Below are 16,354 nucleotides of genomic sequence, written 5' to 3'. Positions count from 1 at the left end.
CAGGGTACTTCAAACATCTTTTGTAAAATTATGACAAACAGGTGTACTTTTGCTAGTGTATATACCGAGTTTAATATAATCTACGTTTTAATTTTATCACTTAATTCATAAAATTTTATTTGTCCTAACTGTATTTATTCTACAGTGGTTCGGTTTTAAGTTGCTCATCCCGTTAAATAATTAAGGTTATTTTTAATGTAATAAAAAATTATTTTTGTATTATGTGTTTTTGAGATTTTAGAATGAAATATAAAAAACACGGAGCTAATTATTATACTGTACTAAATGCAAATAAAAAAATACTATAAGAGAAGAAAACAAGAAATAGAAGATTTACTAAGCAAATGAATGAGATAAGAATGTAATTTACCCTAATGACTTTATTTTATTAAATTTAAATGAAATTTTAAGGAAATAAAAAACAATTTTCGGTCGCAATATGAGTTCATAGTCACAGTAAATTATTAATATGTAATATACATTCATACTTTTTAATTATTTTTTTTGGGCGCACAGCGAAGGTTCATTATTAGCACACGAAAGCAATGGTTTTACAATATATAAACTAATTCTTAACACATGCGCTAAGTACAACGATATATAAACAAAATAACAGAAAAAATAAAATTCACAACACAATAACACCGGTAAAATAGGAAAATTTAAACCGCAGTATAATACACTATTATAAAAAGTATTAGATAATCCAATATACGAGATGTTCTGTTAAAAGAAAGAACAAGATATTCCATAACTTCCTCAGATTGTTTCCTAGAATATCTCGTTTGGTAGTTCCTAATTTAAATTTCCGACGCAAAGTTGCATAACACACACAGTTGACAAAGGTGTATCGTTAGTTAGTAGTTGCAGCGAACATAAACGGGTGCATCGGTCTGATTAATTAGGAGGTATATTTAAGATTAGTATATCCTATTTGCAAACGGCAAATAGTAACCTCCTCTCGATGGTTATTAAGAATTGTTGAAGCGTTCCGTGACAATACAATATCCTTTATGTGTAGAAGGAGTTTATTATCTACTGTAGCAGTCCAGTCACCTTCCCACTTTGCTCGGAGTGGCAAAATTTTGTTTAACAAAATTAATAAAATCGGTAGAAGTAACACGAGTGGTGAAAAACGGTTGGCTACATGCGTCTTTAGCCGCGGAATATGGACGTTCATTACTCAGGATTTTCCATGGCTAAGGATCCAGCAGAAACTCACTTGCGTGTTACGACGGTTCAACTCGCGACTGCATTATGAATTTCGGTGACGATAGGATGTCTAGAATACAAATCTTCTAAAGCTTGAAGTGGACTAAACGAATCACTACAAATAAGGATATGACGGTATTTTGGATTAATGATATGTGATTATATCTTGTTTTGGTTGAAGTTAACGCATAAATGTCTGGATAATTGATTTGTTGGTTCATTGCTAAGGTATAATTTCAATTTTATAAGTAAAGAATAGAGAAGCCACACGGAGGGGAAGACACAAAAGTACAAATTACAGGCTTTTGAAATATTGTGTTCACAACACCAATAATTAAAGTGGATTGATGGATTTAAGAAATAAAGTTTTAAAATAAAAAGGAAAATTTGTGGTAGAAGCTTTTAAAAAAAATTCTTATATTTCAGAGAGCTGTGATTCACGTATAAAGGATCCAGGCGTCTATTAATAAATCTGGTAACAGTAGGAAGTGCAAAGGGTAAAAACAGTAAAGGAAGAAAATAAGAAAAATGGTAATTTTTGAATGTATGTTGACGCAGAGAAGTTGACTAAAGAATAATGAAAAAAATATAATAAAGAGTACTGATACGATCAAACGACCAATAACAAGATAGAGAAATATTTTATTAATAATTAGTAAAAAACGTTATTTTTTAAGTTAAAGTTAGGCATTCAAAGTTTGCAATCTTATGATGCAAACGATTCAATTTATACGAAAAAATATTGTAAGAAAAAAGAAAATTAATATACCTTACAAAAAAAAAAAAATTAATTATTTTTATATTTTGAATTAAAAATCTTTTCTTACCTGACAAATATGTGTTGCAACAAGATAACTTAATCTATCGAACCAAGAAACATACGTTTCTAAATTTAACGTTCTTTTTGTATCCAGTCTTTGATTATCTTGAAGGTATGCTTGAACGAATTCTTCTGGACCAATATAAGACATTTTATCAAGTTCTAATACGACTAATTGTTCGGCTATAATTTTTGTATCACCACAAACTTGCATGATATCTACCTGCGAAAAACACAAACAACGTATTTTATAACCCAATTAATATATTGTAAACATATTATTAAATAATATTAATAATAATCTATAAGTGTGCGGGAGATTTAACACAGCTTTATTTTGTCAAACTATTACGTAGTTGCATGTTGTTTTTGAAAAGAAAAGGAAAATTTATTGTATTTATGTAAGGTTTCGAAATAAACTGGCTATAGGGGAACTAACTATAACTGTAAATAACTCCTAATAAATAAACAAATAACTATCCAAGGAATAACAAGAATTCTAGGCCAGGTGTACTAAATTTATTCGTACTAATTTGTACAATATAATAAGTGAATTTTAGGCGGTGCTTAAATCTCTTTAACTCCATTATTCTATGTTATGTTTATTTTAACAGTAACGTCATTATCGTAAACTTTTATGGTGTAGATGATAAACTTACGTCGAGTGTGTTTTATAGGTTTTGTCGAACGATGCGTCTTCTAAAAATTATTATTACTGAGACAAAGACATTATAGTAAATTCGTCACTTTTAAGATTAATAAACAAACAGGCTTAATCGATATAATTGACATGAATGGTAACAATATGCAACGGAAATACTGCGAGAAGTACTCCCACTTGGCTGATGAGATAGTCTTACCAAACTAAAATAATTACTATAATTTTATTGTTCACAATATTTTTTATCTATTTATCTATTGAGAGCTAGCGTCTTCGAATAGTATCCCTCTTTTGTTTGAGTGAGTAATTTTATGAGAAAGTAATCGGAATGGATCAGACTCATTAGATTTATTTTTTTCTAATGGTCCCGATATTTAACTGGTATTTATGGGTCATAAGACCTGGATGAATTTTACACAACTGTAAAGATCAGTTCAATTATTTTTCTCGATCCCTGAACTGACAAATTAGTCTCGAGTTGTAAATATGCATATATTTTTAAAAATATACATACCTAAGTTGTAATTAAATTTTTTAGAAAAAAAATTATTTACGGGCTGGGTAATACCAAAATAAGGGTATCATATCTCGATGTAAATATATGATAAGTAAACATTTATCTCAGTTCTTTTCAGTATATAAGTAAAAAAAAGATTGTTTTCAAAAAACCGTTCCTTCTAAAAAAATTCAAATATACGAATTTCAATGAATTCTGCCGTTTAAAAAATCTATTAAAATTTATTAGTTAAATTAATAGTAAAATATAATTATTAAGGATTCTCAAACGTTGACAAATATTTTAGAAAAAGTGAAAAGGGTAATTAATTTCAGTTGTCACTTACATCTGCAAACTATGTTCACATAAAAACTTGTCTTATATCATGGATTTAACATAAATGAGGCAATGATGTCATTAAACTTTCGAAAAAATACAACGGTGGGTGGTGAGATAAAGCGATATCTCCTTACCACTAACACCACTCTTTATCTGAGACACTTAGCAATATTTTTATCGAGATGTAATACAGAGCATAATATCTTCATAAAAGCAACTGAAAAGTAAAAATTTACTTTTCGGATCTACTTATCTGCACATTTTATATGTTTATGTATTTTAATATTTAAATATGATATTTCTGAATTTAAGTTTTCAAATACTTTTTTGGACAATTAATAGGTAATTTGATGAGACAATTATTAACACAATACGTTGAAACAAATCAGTCAAATTAAGAAAAAAAAATTATATCGTTTTGCTATATAGATATTAAATAAAATCATTTTCAGATAATTTTGGCGGATAAGAAGTTTTCCAACATTTCATTCTACAAGAGGAATTTTTTTTATTATACAAATTGATTTAAATTATATTTTACTAACAGCTTCCAACAGAAGGTTTTACCGAAGAATTAAATCGTTGAAATTTTTAATAATTTAAAAAGTAATTCTACAAGATTTAAAAAAAAAAATTCCTTAATTAAGATTAAATAAACAATAAGATAAGTAATCTTTCACTTTATCACTAAGAAAACGGTTAAATTTATGCTCTATGGAAATATCGGGAATGTTATCTACATCACTGCTTTTTTTCTAAGTAATAAAGGCTTTTTTAGTCCCTAAGGGTAGACATAAAACTGAAATTTAGGGTATATTTATATTCTATACTTTATAAATTACTTTGGGATAAATAATAAAAAACCGTGCATATTTACATAAAATTTTACAATACAGCGCACTTAATTTCAATAGAAACTGACAATCAGTTTCCTTAGCAACTGACGGAGTGGTTGCTAAGGAAACTGTTTTTAAAAATAATAGTATCAAAAATGGTAAGAATTAATAAAACAACATACAATAAAAGAATAAAAGATTTAAAAACAAACTATTAATTGAATAAAAACTGATTAATACTTGAAAATTTCCAAATTGAGAATATTTTAATTTTAATTTTTTTAATGTTTAATCAAGTATTTACCTTAAAATTATGCATGTATTTATATTTTATGTATATATATATATATATATATATATATATATATATACGCATTTTAATCGCTTCTTCTTTTTATCTTACAATTAATTATATATTCAAGATTTTGCATCACGATTTACTTCGATCTATCTAGGCAAATGCTTTTTTTAACAGTGAAGTATTTTTACCCATTTCTAAATGAACCAAATAATACTTATTATTATGTACAGAACAGAATAAAAGATATATTTATCAATTAATAAATGTCACGTATGGCCTAGCACATAAACATCAAAAAGTAAAAAATAAAGTACTTCATTACAAGAGAACAGAAAAATTAATTATAGTAAAATTAATAATAAATTATAAATGAAAAAAAAAATTAAATTAATAATAATGCTAATAAATATATTTATTTAAATATCTATGGGACAGCAAGACATTAAATATCTTTAAAAAAAAAAACAAGGAGAGAGGTAGACTATAGAAGATGGAAATAGCATGTTATTTTACATAGGATAAATACACACACACACACACACACACACACATATATATATATATATATATATATAAAACAAGAAAACACTTTCCAAAAATACAAGCATTAGATATTACAAGATAAGACTTCATGTATTCTACACACTTCACATATTACAATAAAACTTCTAGAAGCTCTACATAATGCAGAGAGTTTACAGAAAAGTTTAGAAAAATAAATCACCAAATAGAAAGAAAAGTTTTTAAGAAAACTACATGGTCGTCAGTATAAAGAAAATACTTATAAACTGAAAAAAATTGGGAAAATTTATAAAGAAATTAAAAAAAAATAGAATTTATAATGAGGAAAATAAGTCTGTAAAATTTTACGAAACAATGTGTAGAATGAATGGGAGAACGCTAACTAAACAATTTTTTTTTTAAAGAATCGAAATAACCTGGTTTTGAGAAGCAGAAAAGGATTTTAAAACATTCAATACATCAAAAAGTAGAATTCTGATCAGACAAACTTCAAAAAAAAAAAGGGTAGATGAATCTGAATTTCTATAATAGCAGAAAAAAAGCAAAATCGTAATGGATTGATAAGATGAAAAGAAAGATGAATAAAAGGATGAAGAGTTTTTGGAAAAGAAGTGTGAGCTACGTAAAGGTAATCCTTAGAAATCAAATTAACAGAAGAAATATGTGATAAGTAGTCAACATGAATACAGTTCGTATTAATGTCTTCTTCATCAATATGGGAAATGAATAAAAATAAAGTGTAGTTTGAATAAATATATAACTAATATCGTATAAATTAATTTCTAATTAATAAAGGGTTTTCTTGATTAAATAAAACATTAATGTTTTGACAGAAATTACGTACAAACATAAATTGTGATGCGGATGTGCATGTACGGGTATCTCGTTTGTGTAAAATCACACACGCGTGTTCGTGTTTGTGTTCGCGTTTGCGCGAACACCAACACACACACACACACACACACACACACACGCACGCACACATATATATACATATACTTTCATATGTAAATTTAAATAAATAAATAGGCTAATTATTTTTATTGAATATAATAATAATTATTCACTTTAAATAATCGATTTAACATCATACACCGTAAATTTAAGGTTACGTTTAGCTAAGAACTTGGATTTCAAGTGTTTGGATAGTAATACATCACGGGATGCACGTTTTATGGTTGCCTCATAAATTCGGCAACTGAACGGGGACCGGAGTGGTAATAGTAATACTAGTAGAGAAGACCTGAGCTTTAAACACTCGCAGATAAATGTGGAATATATATCACACGGTACTACGGCTTACCGTTTAACACAACATACTGTGTGAGCTTTCCGAGGTGTAGTTGCAAAGAGAATGCTTAGTCTGCTACGGTTATTATGGATGTTGAGCCGTCTTGTTTGTATTCTTAAGATTGATGACTTTTTAAATGAAGAATGTATTAAGATAACGGTTCAACAAACACGTACAAAACACAACTTGCGATCTCAAGTATACGCTGGTGTATAAATTTTATGTACCTAAATATAAATTAGAAAAGGATTTGGATAATTTACAAGATAAAGTTTACACAACAATTTATTTAGGTAACAAATCGCTCTAGATAATTAGGATTAAATAAATACGACATTACTGTGTAGATCGATTTGAACAGAGTGAAAGAACAGTCAGTCACTCTTCAATCGGATGTTATGACAACAGCAGTAAAAATTCCGGGTTGCCATTTAGGATTTTGAACTTTAAACAGGTACATACAGATCGTTCAAAACTACATAGAAAAAATCACCTTACACAAAAAAAAAAAAATATCTTAATCGTGTAAATAACGATATTTAAAACAACAAAAAAACCGTTGTTTTTTTGTATTTACAACCAAAAACGGTGTTTGTTTTGTGTAAAAATTCATACCTCAAAAATAAATCTAAATATATCAATGAAATTTTGAACACCACATTACACAAATACGTATAATGTTTTACATTACGTTCTATGTTTAAAAATTTCAACCAATTTTTACTTCCTTGTACGAAATAGAGGAAGTATGGTGATCGCGATAAGTTTCGCTTTTCAGATGGGGAAATATCCATTTTGACCATTCCTGAATCCATTTTGACTTGTTTCGGGGTGAGGTCTGTACGTACGTATATATCTCACATAACTCAAAAACAATTAGCAGTAGGATGTTGAGATTTTGAATTTGGTTCTGTTGTAACATCTAGATGTCCAATTTCTCTTTTGATTGCAATCGACTCGACCAAAAGTGTCTTAAATGCCCGAAATCTAAAAAAAACTGGATTCTTTACTTTCTCTTAACTGCAGTAATAAGCCCTCATTGATAGCTTTTCAACAACATATCATAAGTGGTACTTATTTCGATTGGTTCGAGTTATAGCCAAATGAAATTTTAGTTAATGAAATACTTGGATCTTACAAGGGGATCACACATCGGTTCGAATTCGACTTTATATACAAATTTTTTTTATTAATTTTTTTTTAGTTGAAATATAATGATTTATTAATAATTATTAACCTGCAGTTGTAAAAACATGTTTACCAAGAAATAATAATAATAATAATACAAAAAATAAATATGAAAAAAAATCAGAAGTTATTAATGAAATAAAATTTTATGCACTTTTCGTTTTAATTAGAACATTTTTACAGATGTTAACAATTATTAATAAATCAATATATTTAAATTAAAAAAAGAGGTGAAAAAAAAATATACGTATATGAAGTCGGATTCGAACCCATGCCTCCATGGTTACGGACTCGACACGTTCTCACTAACACTACATAACTACTTCAGCGGCATGAAACAAAATTAATATATAAGCTAATATAAAATGCTGATACGGACCCCACAAAAAAATATGATGCAATGTGGTGTTCACCACAATGCAATTATGTATGTAACTGCCCAATTTATTAAAGAATTGGAGGATCGTATCTCGCTTTCAAGTGAAATAAGCTTAAATGAATTGCTAAAGTGCAGCAAAAAATGTGTATATGTAATTTAAATGCGTACAAGGAAGTCATGTGGTGTCCATATCAGATTTTTAAACACGGATTCTCTTTTAATAATATACGGAAAATCTTTTTTCATGTTTTAGCTTTTTTTAATACCTTACAATTTGTTCTACAAATTAATGTATAACTTACTTTTTGCATTAAGAAATGTGAGAGTGAAAATTTCTATATCGATGTTACAAATTTCGAAAGTATATCTCTACTTTTCAAAAAAACCCTTAAAAGCAAAGCATATATAAATGTAGTAGAGTAGAACAAAGTTATCTTAGCGCAACCACCGCGCAGCATGGCCGTGAAATGGTAATCCTTAAAAAAAACTTTTCAACAGTGAAAAGATAAAATATGAAATTTAACACATGATCCTATCTCGAAATTATTTATATTTCAGTATGAAATCATCAAACCCCAAGCTCCCTGTCTGTGGCAACTCAAACATTTTAAATCTAAATGTAGAATAGACATTCCCATTACAGATGATATTACAGTGCGTTCTTTGTAGACGACACAGCGATTTTGGCGGTTGGTGAACTCGACCTTGCCTCGGAAAAAATGCAAGCTTCGTACTCTACCTTACCAGCAAAAGGCTATGTAAAGTAAATAGAAATAGGTGGAGAGTCAAAGTCGATCCTGCCAAATCGAGTAACGAGAAATTTACCAGAGAAGAGGTAATTCCCTTCGGTTCAGCTGGACAATACTCTCATCCCTGATGTAGACACGGTACACGGTACCCAGGGTTTTATCTAGATCGTTGATTTACGTGAAGGACGTCAGAGAGAAAAGGACACAACTGAATGCTAAACATGCACGAATGTACTGCCTCCTTGGTAGACGGTCTCATTTGTCCTTGTTGAATAGATTTTTGCTGTATAAGTTTTACCTGAAATCAATATGGAGGTATTGCGCACAAGCATGGGGAAATACTTATAATAGTAACGTTGAAATCATCCAACGGTTTCAAAACAAGATGTCTTGGGATATTACGTGATCGTGAGGAGATACGGACCAGTAGGAGCTACATGCCAAAGCTGGACAGGCATGTGAATCATCTGGTGCTGAATCTTTTTGACTATGGTGAGGAATTAAGATGATTGAGAGGTGGTTACATGTACTGGTCCACGCTGATGTTTGAGGGCATGAATGATCATTGGAATGCATCACCCGAGAAATGATACAGTGGTATCATTATGATAAGGACATTTTTAAGTTTAGAATCTATGCTGAAATTTGACAGACGAGTATGTTTAAGTTGGTAGTTGACTCTAAATCAGCAGTCTAATTATCTTCTGAGGATTCGGTGTCTTTATTGTTTTGTGATTCTATTATTTTTATCTAACTTTAATATTTGTGACTTTACTTGAATGACTTTAATGTTTTGTGACTTAATTAATAGTTATCTGTAATCCTTGTTTTTGTTAACTAACTGTTTCCTTTACTTTTAATACGTTTTAAAATAATGAATCACATTTACAATTTCCATTTAAAATGTTTTAGTTGTCATCCATCTTAGGAAGCTTGGGTTGTAGTGGTTTAATACTGAAAAAAGAGATAAATTTAAATTAGCTAAATTTTATCTTTCTAAGTTTAACTGTTGTATGTTATTTAAGGGTTGCTACATATGTTGTCACTACTCCGAATACCGTAGATGTTTAATTATATTTTGAATATATTTACTGTTCGTAAAAATTTAAGAAAACACGGAAAAATATTATTATATAATTACTTAAAAAATGATAGTAGATAGAGTTACAAATTATAAATAACCATAAATTGTAATTTTTAATGGAAAGACATCTTCAAAAACGATTATTCTAGAAGTAAGTTATTTAACAATATGAAAATCTCTACTCGTATAACAAAATCGTCTTGAGGTAAAACTTTAACACACTTTATATAAAGTAGTTAATCAATTTTCACCCTTACATATCGAAGGAACATTAAATCGGTGGAAAAGAGATATAAAATTACAGTTAAAACTTTATGATGAATATATAAAATTTTATTTTTATAATATAAATTTAATATTATGAGATGAAATTTTAATACAGTTACTAAGGATATAATAAAGCTAATATATGAAGTAACATCATATCCTTTATTAAAGCTAATTATCTTGGTTTACGGTTATATTTGAAAGAAATTTACAACATACTATCTAATTTTTATTTAAAATCTATAACGCTAAGATATAAAGAAATAATAGGTAACTGATTTTAACTACGTTTTTATGAGTCATTACAATGTAATATTACGCCAAAGGGAATCTGGGTGTAATTCTTATGGTTATTTAATACGTAGATAAAGATCAAATCCTGCTTAGAAACTTCGAAAAAAGCTTGAACAACCTTTATAATTCAAATTCTTAATGGATGAATTCGTTTACTATATAATATAGTTTACATAGATCCCTACATTACTACTAAATAATAGTTTATAATTTAATTTATAACATACATCTTAATTATACATTAAGATATTATTATCTTAATTATGAAGATATGCGGTGTCTCAGCCGGTGTCATGAAACTTAACGGACTGATTCAGGACATCAATAAACAAAAACTTTCATATGGACAAATCGCTTATTTCGCTTCATTTTCCCCTCTGTCCTCAGTTTTGTGGTTTTACAATAAAAATCTATATCTTAATGAAATTTATTTTACAAAATTTGTACAAATATCTAACACATTCCACAAAATAAATAATTTGAAAATTCCAAAGTGAAGGCTTTTAAAAATTAATGGCTCCGTAAATTTCAGAAGGTTTTGTCGAATTACGTTTTATTATGTAAATATTAATGTTTTAGGTGATTTGTTCTATTCGGTTTATACACAGCTCAGATATGAATGAAATTGTACTTCAACGAACAATTTTTTGCCCGTTTTTACTTCCTAGTAATGTTAGAAATTATAATACAGTTAATGAAGGAGATGAAAGCAAGTAAAAATAACGACAGATTGCAAAACCTTTTCGTTTCACTTTAACAATTTCAGCCATATCTCAGCCGTTTAACAACCGATTTCAACAACTAATGTGTTATTTTGTAAAAAAATAAAACGTTTAACATTTAATTTAATAAAATATTATTCAATAAAATTAATATTTACGAACCTATATTGTTAAATTTTTTAATGTATGTACATCAAACTACATTAAAATAATCAAAGCGTGTTTGAAAAAGAAACATCCAATTTGAATTGTTTATATTTTTAAAAATATTAATATAAAAACATAAGAAATATTTTGTATTAAAGATTTATTCGTGAAGTTATTTTACATACCATGTCATAGGCGCTCAATAGGCCCCTCTAGGGATGCACAAAACATATATCTATACTTAGTTAAATTCATTCCACACCTTAGCAAGTATTTCTCTATTCACTGCTGCCACGGCTGCTGTTATGCGGTTCAGCAGTTCGATCGCTGTAGCTGGAAGGGGAGGCGCATAGACGGAATATTTTATAAAATCCCATAAGTAAAAATCGCACATAGTGAGGATTGGAGATTGATCTTGGAGGCCGGCGATGTAAAACTGAATCGTAAGTCCCATACGACCGATTCGTTATTAAGGAATCGTATCATTAAAAAATTCGCGAACGTACAGACTCCAGCGAGATGGTTCTCCGTTCTGCTGGAAAATGAAATCCTCCGAATCGGCCTCTAACTGAGAGAAACCAGTTTTCAAGCTTATCGAGATGCGTTGTTCCTGTAACAATGTTCTCTAAAACAAAGGGACCGTATACCTTTTCTCTAGTAATCGCACAAAAAAAACATTAACTTTGGGTGAGTTTCTCTCATGATGTACAAATTCATGTGGCTTCTCCGCACCCCACATTCTAACAATGTGGCGTTTACCTTCCCACTCACATGAAAAGTAGCCTTGTCACTAAACTCAAAGCATGTTACAAAATTGTCATCTTCTGCCACCTTGTTAAGGACTAATTCACAAACCTCCACACGTCGTTTTTTGTTATCTTCGTAAAGAGCTTGCAGTAACTGAATCCTGTACGATTTCATAAGCAAACACTGACGCAAAACAGGCCAAAAGGACATTCTGAGAATGTTTACTTCTCTACTGGCACGGTAAGTTAATTTTCGGGGGCTACGTGGTAAATTCTGAGGGATGGACTCCACATCTTCTTCTGATACACGGGTCGACCACTTGATTTTCCCTTATACAAGCAACCCGTATCTTTAAATTGTCTGGAGTACCACCTGGTGTTCTGAGCGGTAGCAGGTTCAGCACCTTATTCCCGACGGAAATCACATTGAACAGTAGTTACGGACTCACACTGCGCGAAGCGTAGAACACAAAATTATTTTTGTTGTGGGGTCGCCATTTTTTGTAACACTAAGTGAAAGAATTTTTCGTGCTACCTAGCGGCCACCTTTGAAACTCTAGAGTTCCCTCTTTCTAACAGTACTTTGCTCGATCAAAACTGATTAAAAGCTGAATAGTTATGAAATTGTAAGATCGGATGAATTTTTTAGGGACACGACTAACGCACAAAATGGGCAGAAATAAAATGGTATTCCGTTTATCCACATGAATTTTTTGTTTATTTGATAGTCCAGCGCCTCCCAGGACGTTGTATATACAAGAGTTTCAGAATGATTTTTCAATACTTTAAAGACATTTTCCCCTTATCAGATTAAGGAAAAAAGTTCATATAAATGTAGTCCTTTCTTTCACCTTTTCTTTTTCCTCTTTAGCCTCCGGTAACTACCGTTTAGATAATTCTTCAGAGGATGAATGAGGATGATATGTATGAGTGTGAATGAAATGTAGTCTTGTACATTCTCAGTTCGACCATACCTGAGATGTGTGGTTAATTGAAACCCAACCACCAAAGAACACCGGTATCCACGATCTAGTATTCAAGTCCGTGTAAAAATAGCTGGCTTTACTAGGACTTGAACGCTGGAACTCTCGACTTCCAAATCAGCTGATTTGGGAAGACGCGTTCACCCCTAGACCAACCCGGTGGGTTATATAAATGTTGTCCTGGATACCCTTTTTTTAACGCTATGGTTAGCAAAAGATTCTGTCCAGATTTTTTTATATCAGTACACTAAATCAGAGAAGCAAAAATTATTGAGCAAAATTTCAGCCTAATCTAAGCTGTTTATAAAGAAATTTTAACAAATTTCATCAACATATCTCCTTAAGTTCTTAAGATATAAATTTTGAGTCGAAAAAAAATAAAATGCCGGACAGAGATCAAATACAGGGAGGTAAGGGATTTATCGAAATTAATATTTATGTTGATTGTTATACCCTGAATCAATCCATTAAGTTAGTTGGCCAGCATATTCTGGGTTACTATGTGTCTATATATATATATATTAATTGTTACATTCTCATTATTTATGACTCGCAGAATAAAAGTTGGATGAATTACTTAATTGAATTATACATTTTTTGGAGTTTTGGTTTTTTTTTAAATAGGAATATTATGAGAATAGAAGAAGATGAAAAGATAAAAAAGAATTAAACGCCCTGAACATAGATTCATAGTAGGTTATTGTCACAAAACCGATGCAAAGCAAAATACAGTGTTATGAAAGATGAAAAACTAAACATAATGACGATAAATAATAAACATTAAATGAAATAGTTCGTATACATATTTTTAGGCTAAATTTATGCTTTCTATTGCAATTGTCTGAAGTGACAACAGTGATTTTACAGTATTTCATAAGTTGTGTTTGTCAATTAAATAAAACCAAAAATTAAAAAAAACAAAAACCGTAAATTATTATTTTTAAATTACATAATTTTATTTTTACAGACTATATTTCTTTGTAAAACAGTTAATTATATAACATGTTAGTAATAATATATTCAAAGTTCGATTTACTGAACAATAACTAAACACGTTTATGTTTTAGAATAACATAGACCTAGTCCCAGCGGTAAATGAGAACATCCTGTTCTCTATGTAACATTTCCCATTCTAGGTACAATATAGAAGTATTGTAATATTATAATCCGCATTTTCTGGCGTATGTAATTTACACGAAAAATATCGAATCGCTTTTAACGATGACATTTCTAAAGTAAAAAAGCTGACAACCGGTATTTTTGTACAATTTAAAATTAAGTATTTCTTTCGGAAATAAAATGTACATTATTACTCTATTGAAATATTATTTTAAAATAATTTATTAAACCTAAAAAATATTATACAAATTAGCAGAAACTTAATTTTTTAATAAGATATTATATTTAGGTGTTGTAAAGTATACGTTTTTTAGTATTACGATCACGGACTTGTTTACATGAAATCTATTTCATCAAGAAAATGAGATGAATGAAGTGATAGATGAAAAATGCCAGATCATTATAAAAAATTGACCCGAAACAAACAGTACACAAACTAGAACACTCCTAGCCCATTTAAAAACATTCATCAATTCTAATAACAATATATTAGGCTATTTGAATAAAAAAAAAATAATTTTAATTTCTACTGCTTTATAGTAAGATAAAAAATATTTCCATTTGATATCTAATAAATAGGTAATTAAACAAAACGAATATCTTTTTTAGAAATCGAGTCGGCTTGGAATAATAAAATGTAAAAAAATTTTATAAAACTTAATTTTAACGAAGACAGTTTTACTAGCTCCTTGGTTCTCTGATAAATCTTGAAAACTACTCCCATACAGATGTCACGCTGTTTAAAGAAAAGTTTCTTTTCTTTTTTTTTTTTTTTTAATTATAGTCGAACGATCGATCGAAATATTCGAATGATTTTTAAAAGTTATAAAAATTTTCCAGATATTTAGGGGTTTAAACACTTTTAATAAAATTAAGTTCAAATATTTATTAATTATATTTCATTAATCAATTTTATAAAACCATTATCTTAAATTAAAAAATGAATAAGTAATCTCTGAGACAAAAGGTATCACATTAAATTTCATAATGTTTGATTTTTAAATATAACTCCAAACTGTAGGTAAAACGTTGTTCAGTTGATATAGACTACCATGGTCTGTACCTACATAAAATGTCTCAGGATCGATTCCCGGCAATGGTTTGCAATCTTTTACAACATATTTAATCCAGCTCATATTCCTCACAAAAATACGTGTATGTCAAGAAGGATAATATTAACAATAAAGAAAAAAATATATATATATATAACTAGTAAAAAGTTTCGAAAACGAAAACATACAAATTCGCAGCAGTTCTAACAGGAATGTCGGAAGTAGTATCGTCTCTGCTAATTGTACAGAGATATTACACCGCGATATGATGCGTTAGCTTCTTTTTTTCTTTTTCCTGTTTAGTATCCGGTAATTACCTTTCAGATAATTCTTCAGAAGATGAATGAGGATGATATGTATGTGTGCAAATGAAGTGTAGTCTTTTACAGTCTCAATTCGACCACTCCTCAGATGTGTGGTTAATTGAAACCCAACCACCAAAGAACACCCGTATCCACGATCTAGTACTCAAATCCGTATAATATTAATCCAAGCCTTTCCTAGGACTTGAACGCAGGAACTTTCAGCTGCCAAATCAGCTGATTTGGGAAGACGCGTTCACCACTACACTAGACCAAGCCGGTGGGTTAGAATGCCTTAGCTACCAGCAAGAAACCAGTCGCCGTCCAGAAATTCACCCCCACACTGCGCGTCAACAGAGCTTTCTCAATTTTGACGAATGATAAATAGATATATTCATGAAATACGTTTTTTCCATAATATTAGGTAGTGTAAAGACAGACTTCCAAATGATTAACAAATCTTGGGAATCCTGTAACAGATTAAAACTAGACGATTATAAGGAAAATTGGAAATAACAGCTTTTAGGCGGGAAGGGGCGCTGAGAGTGAATGAAAAATTATGAAATGATAATAATTTAATTGAAGTAGCGAATAATGGACGAGCAGAGATCCTACTCTCGTCTTGTTTATAATTCACAGGCCACTTTATATAAAAATATGCTGCAGAAAAATTCGCCGTAAATTACCTATTGAAAGTTTATTCCTTAGAAAAGATGTTCCTATGTCGACGAAACGAAGAGTATCTACAGAAAAACAGTTTTATACGGGGCCCAAGAATTGGAATACGTTCAAAAATTTATTTTCAAGAATATATCTGGGCTACTGAGTAACACTCCTAATTATA

The 16,354-nt window shown here is 29.7% G+C and overlaps 1 protein-coding gene across 1 annotated transcript in view; it reads right to left on the bottom strand.

Moving 5' to 3' along the window:
• Positions 1–16,354, bottom strand: part of LOC142322750 (ras-GEF domain-containing family member 1B-like) — a 213,570-nt gene that overhangs the window by 29,778 nt on the left and 167,438 nt on the right. Inside the window, exon 3 of the mRNA XM_075361824.1 lies at positions 2,040–2,255. Coding sequence (XP_075217939.1) covers positions 2,040–2,255 — 216 coding nt within the window. The remainder of the gene's footprint in view (positions 1–2,039; positions 2,256–16,354) is intronic.

The sequence above is a fragment of the Lycorma delicatula genome, chromosome 4 (assembly GCF_047948215.1).
Source record: "Lycorma delicatula isolate Av1 chromosome 4, ASM4794821v1, whole genome shotgun sequence".
Lineage (NCBI taxonomy): Eukaryota > Metazoa > Arthropoda > Insecta > Hemiptera > Fulgoridae > Lycorma > Lycorma delicatula.
The sequence above is the reverse complement of the archived record's forward strand: the minus strand, read 5'-3'. Positions and strand labels throughout refer to the sequence as shown.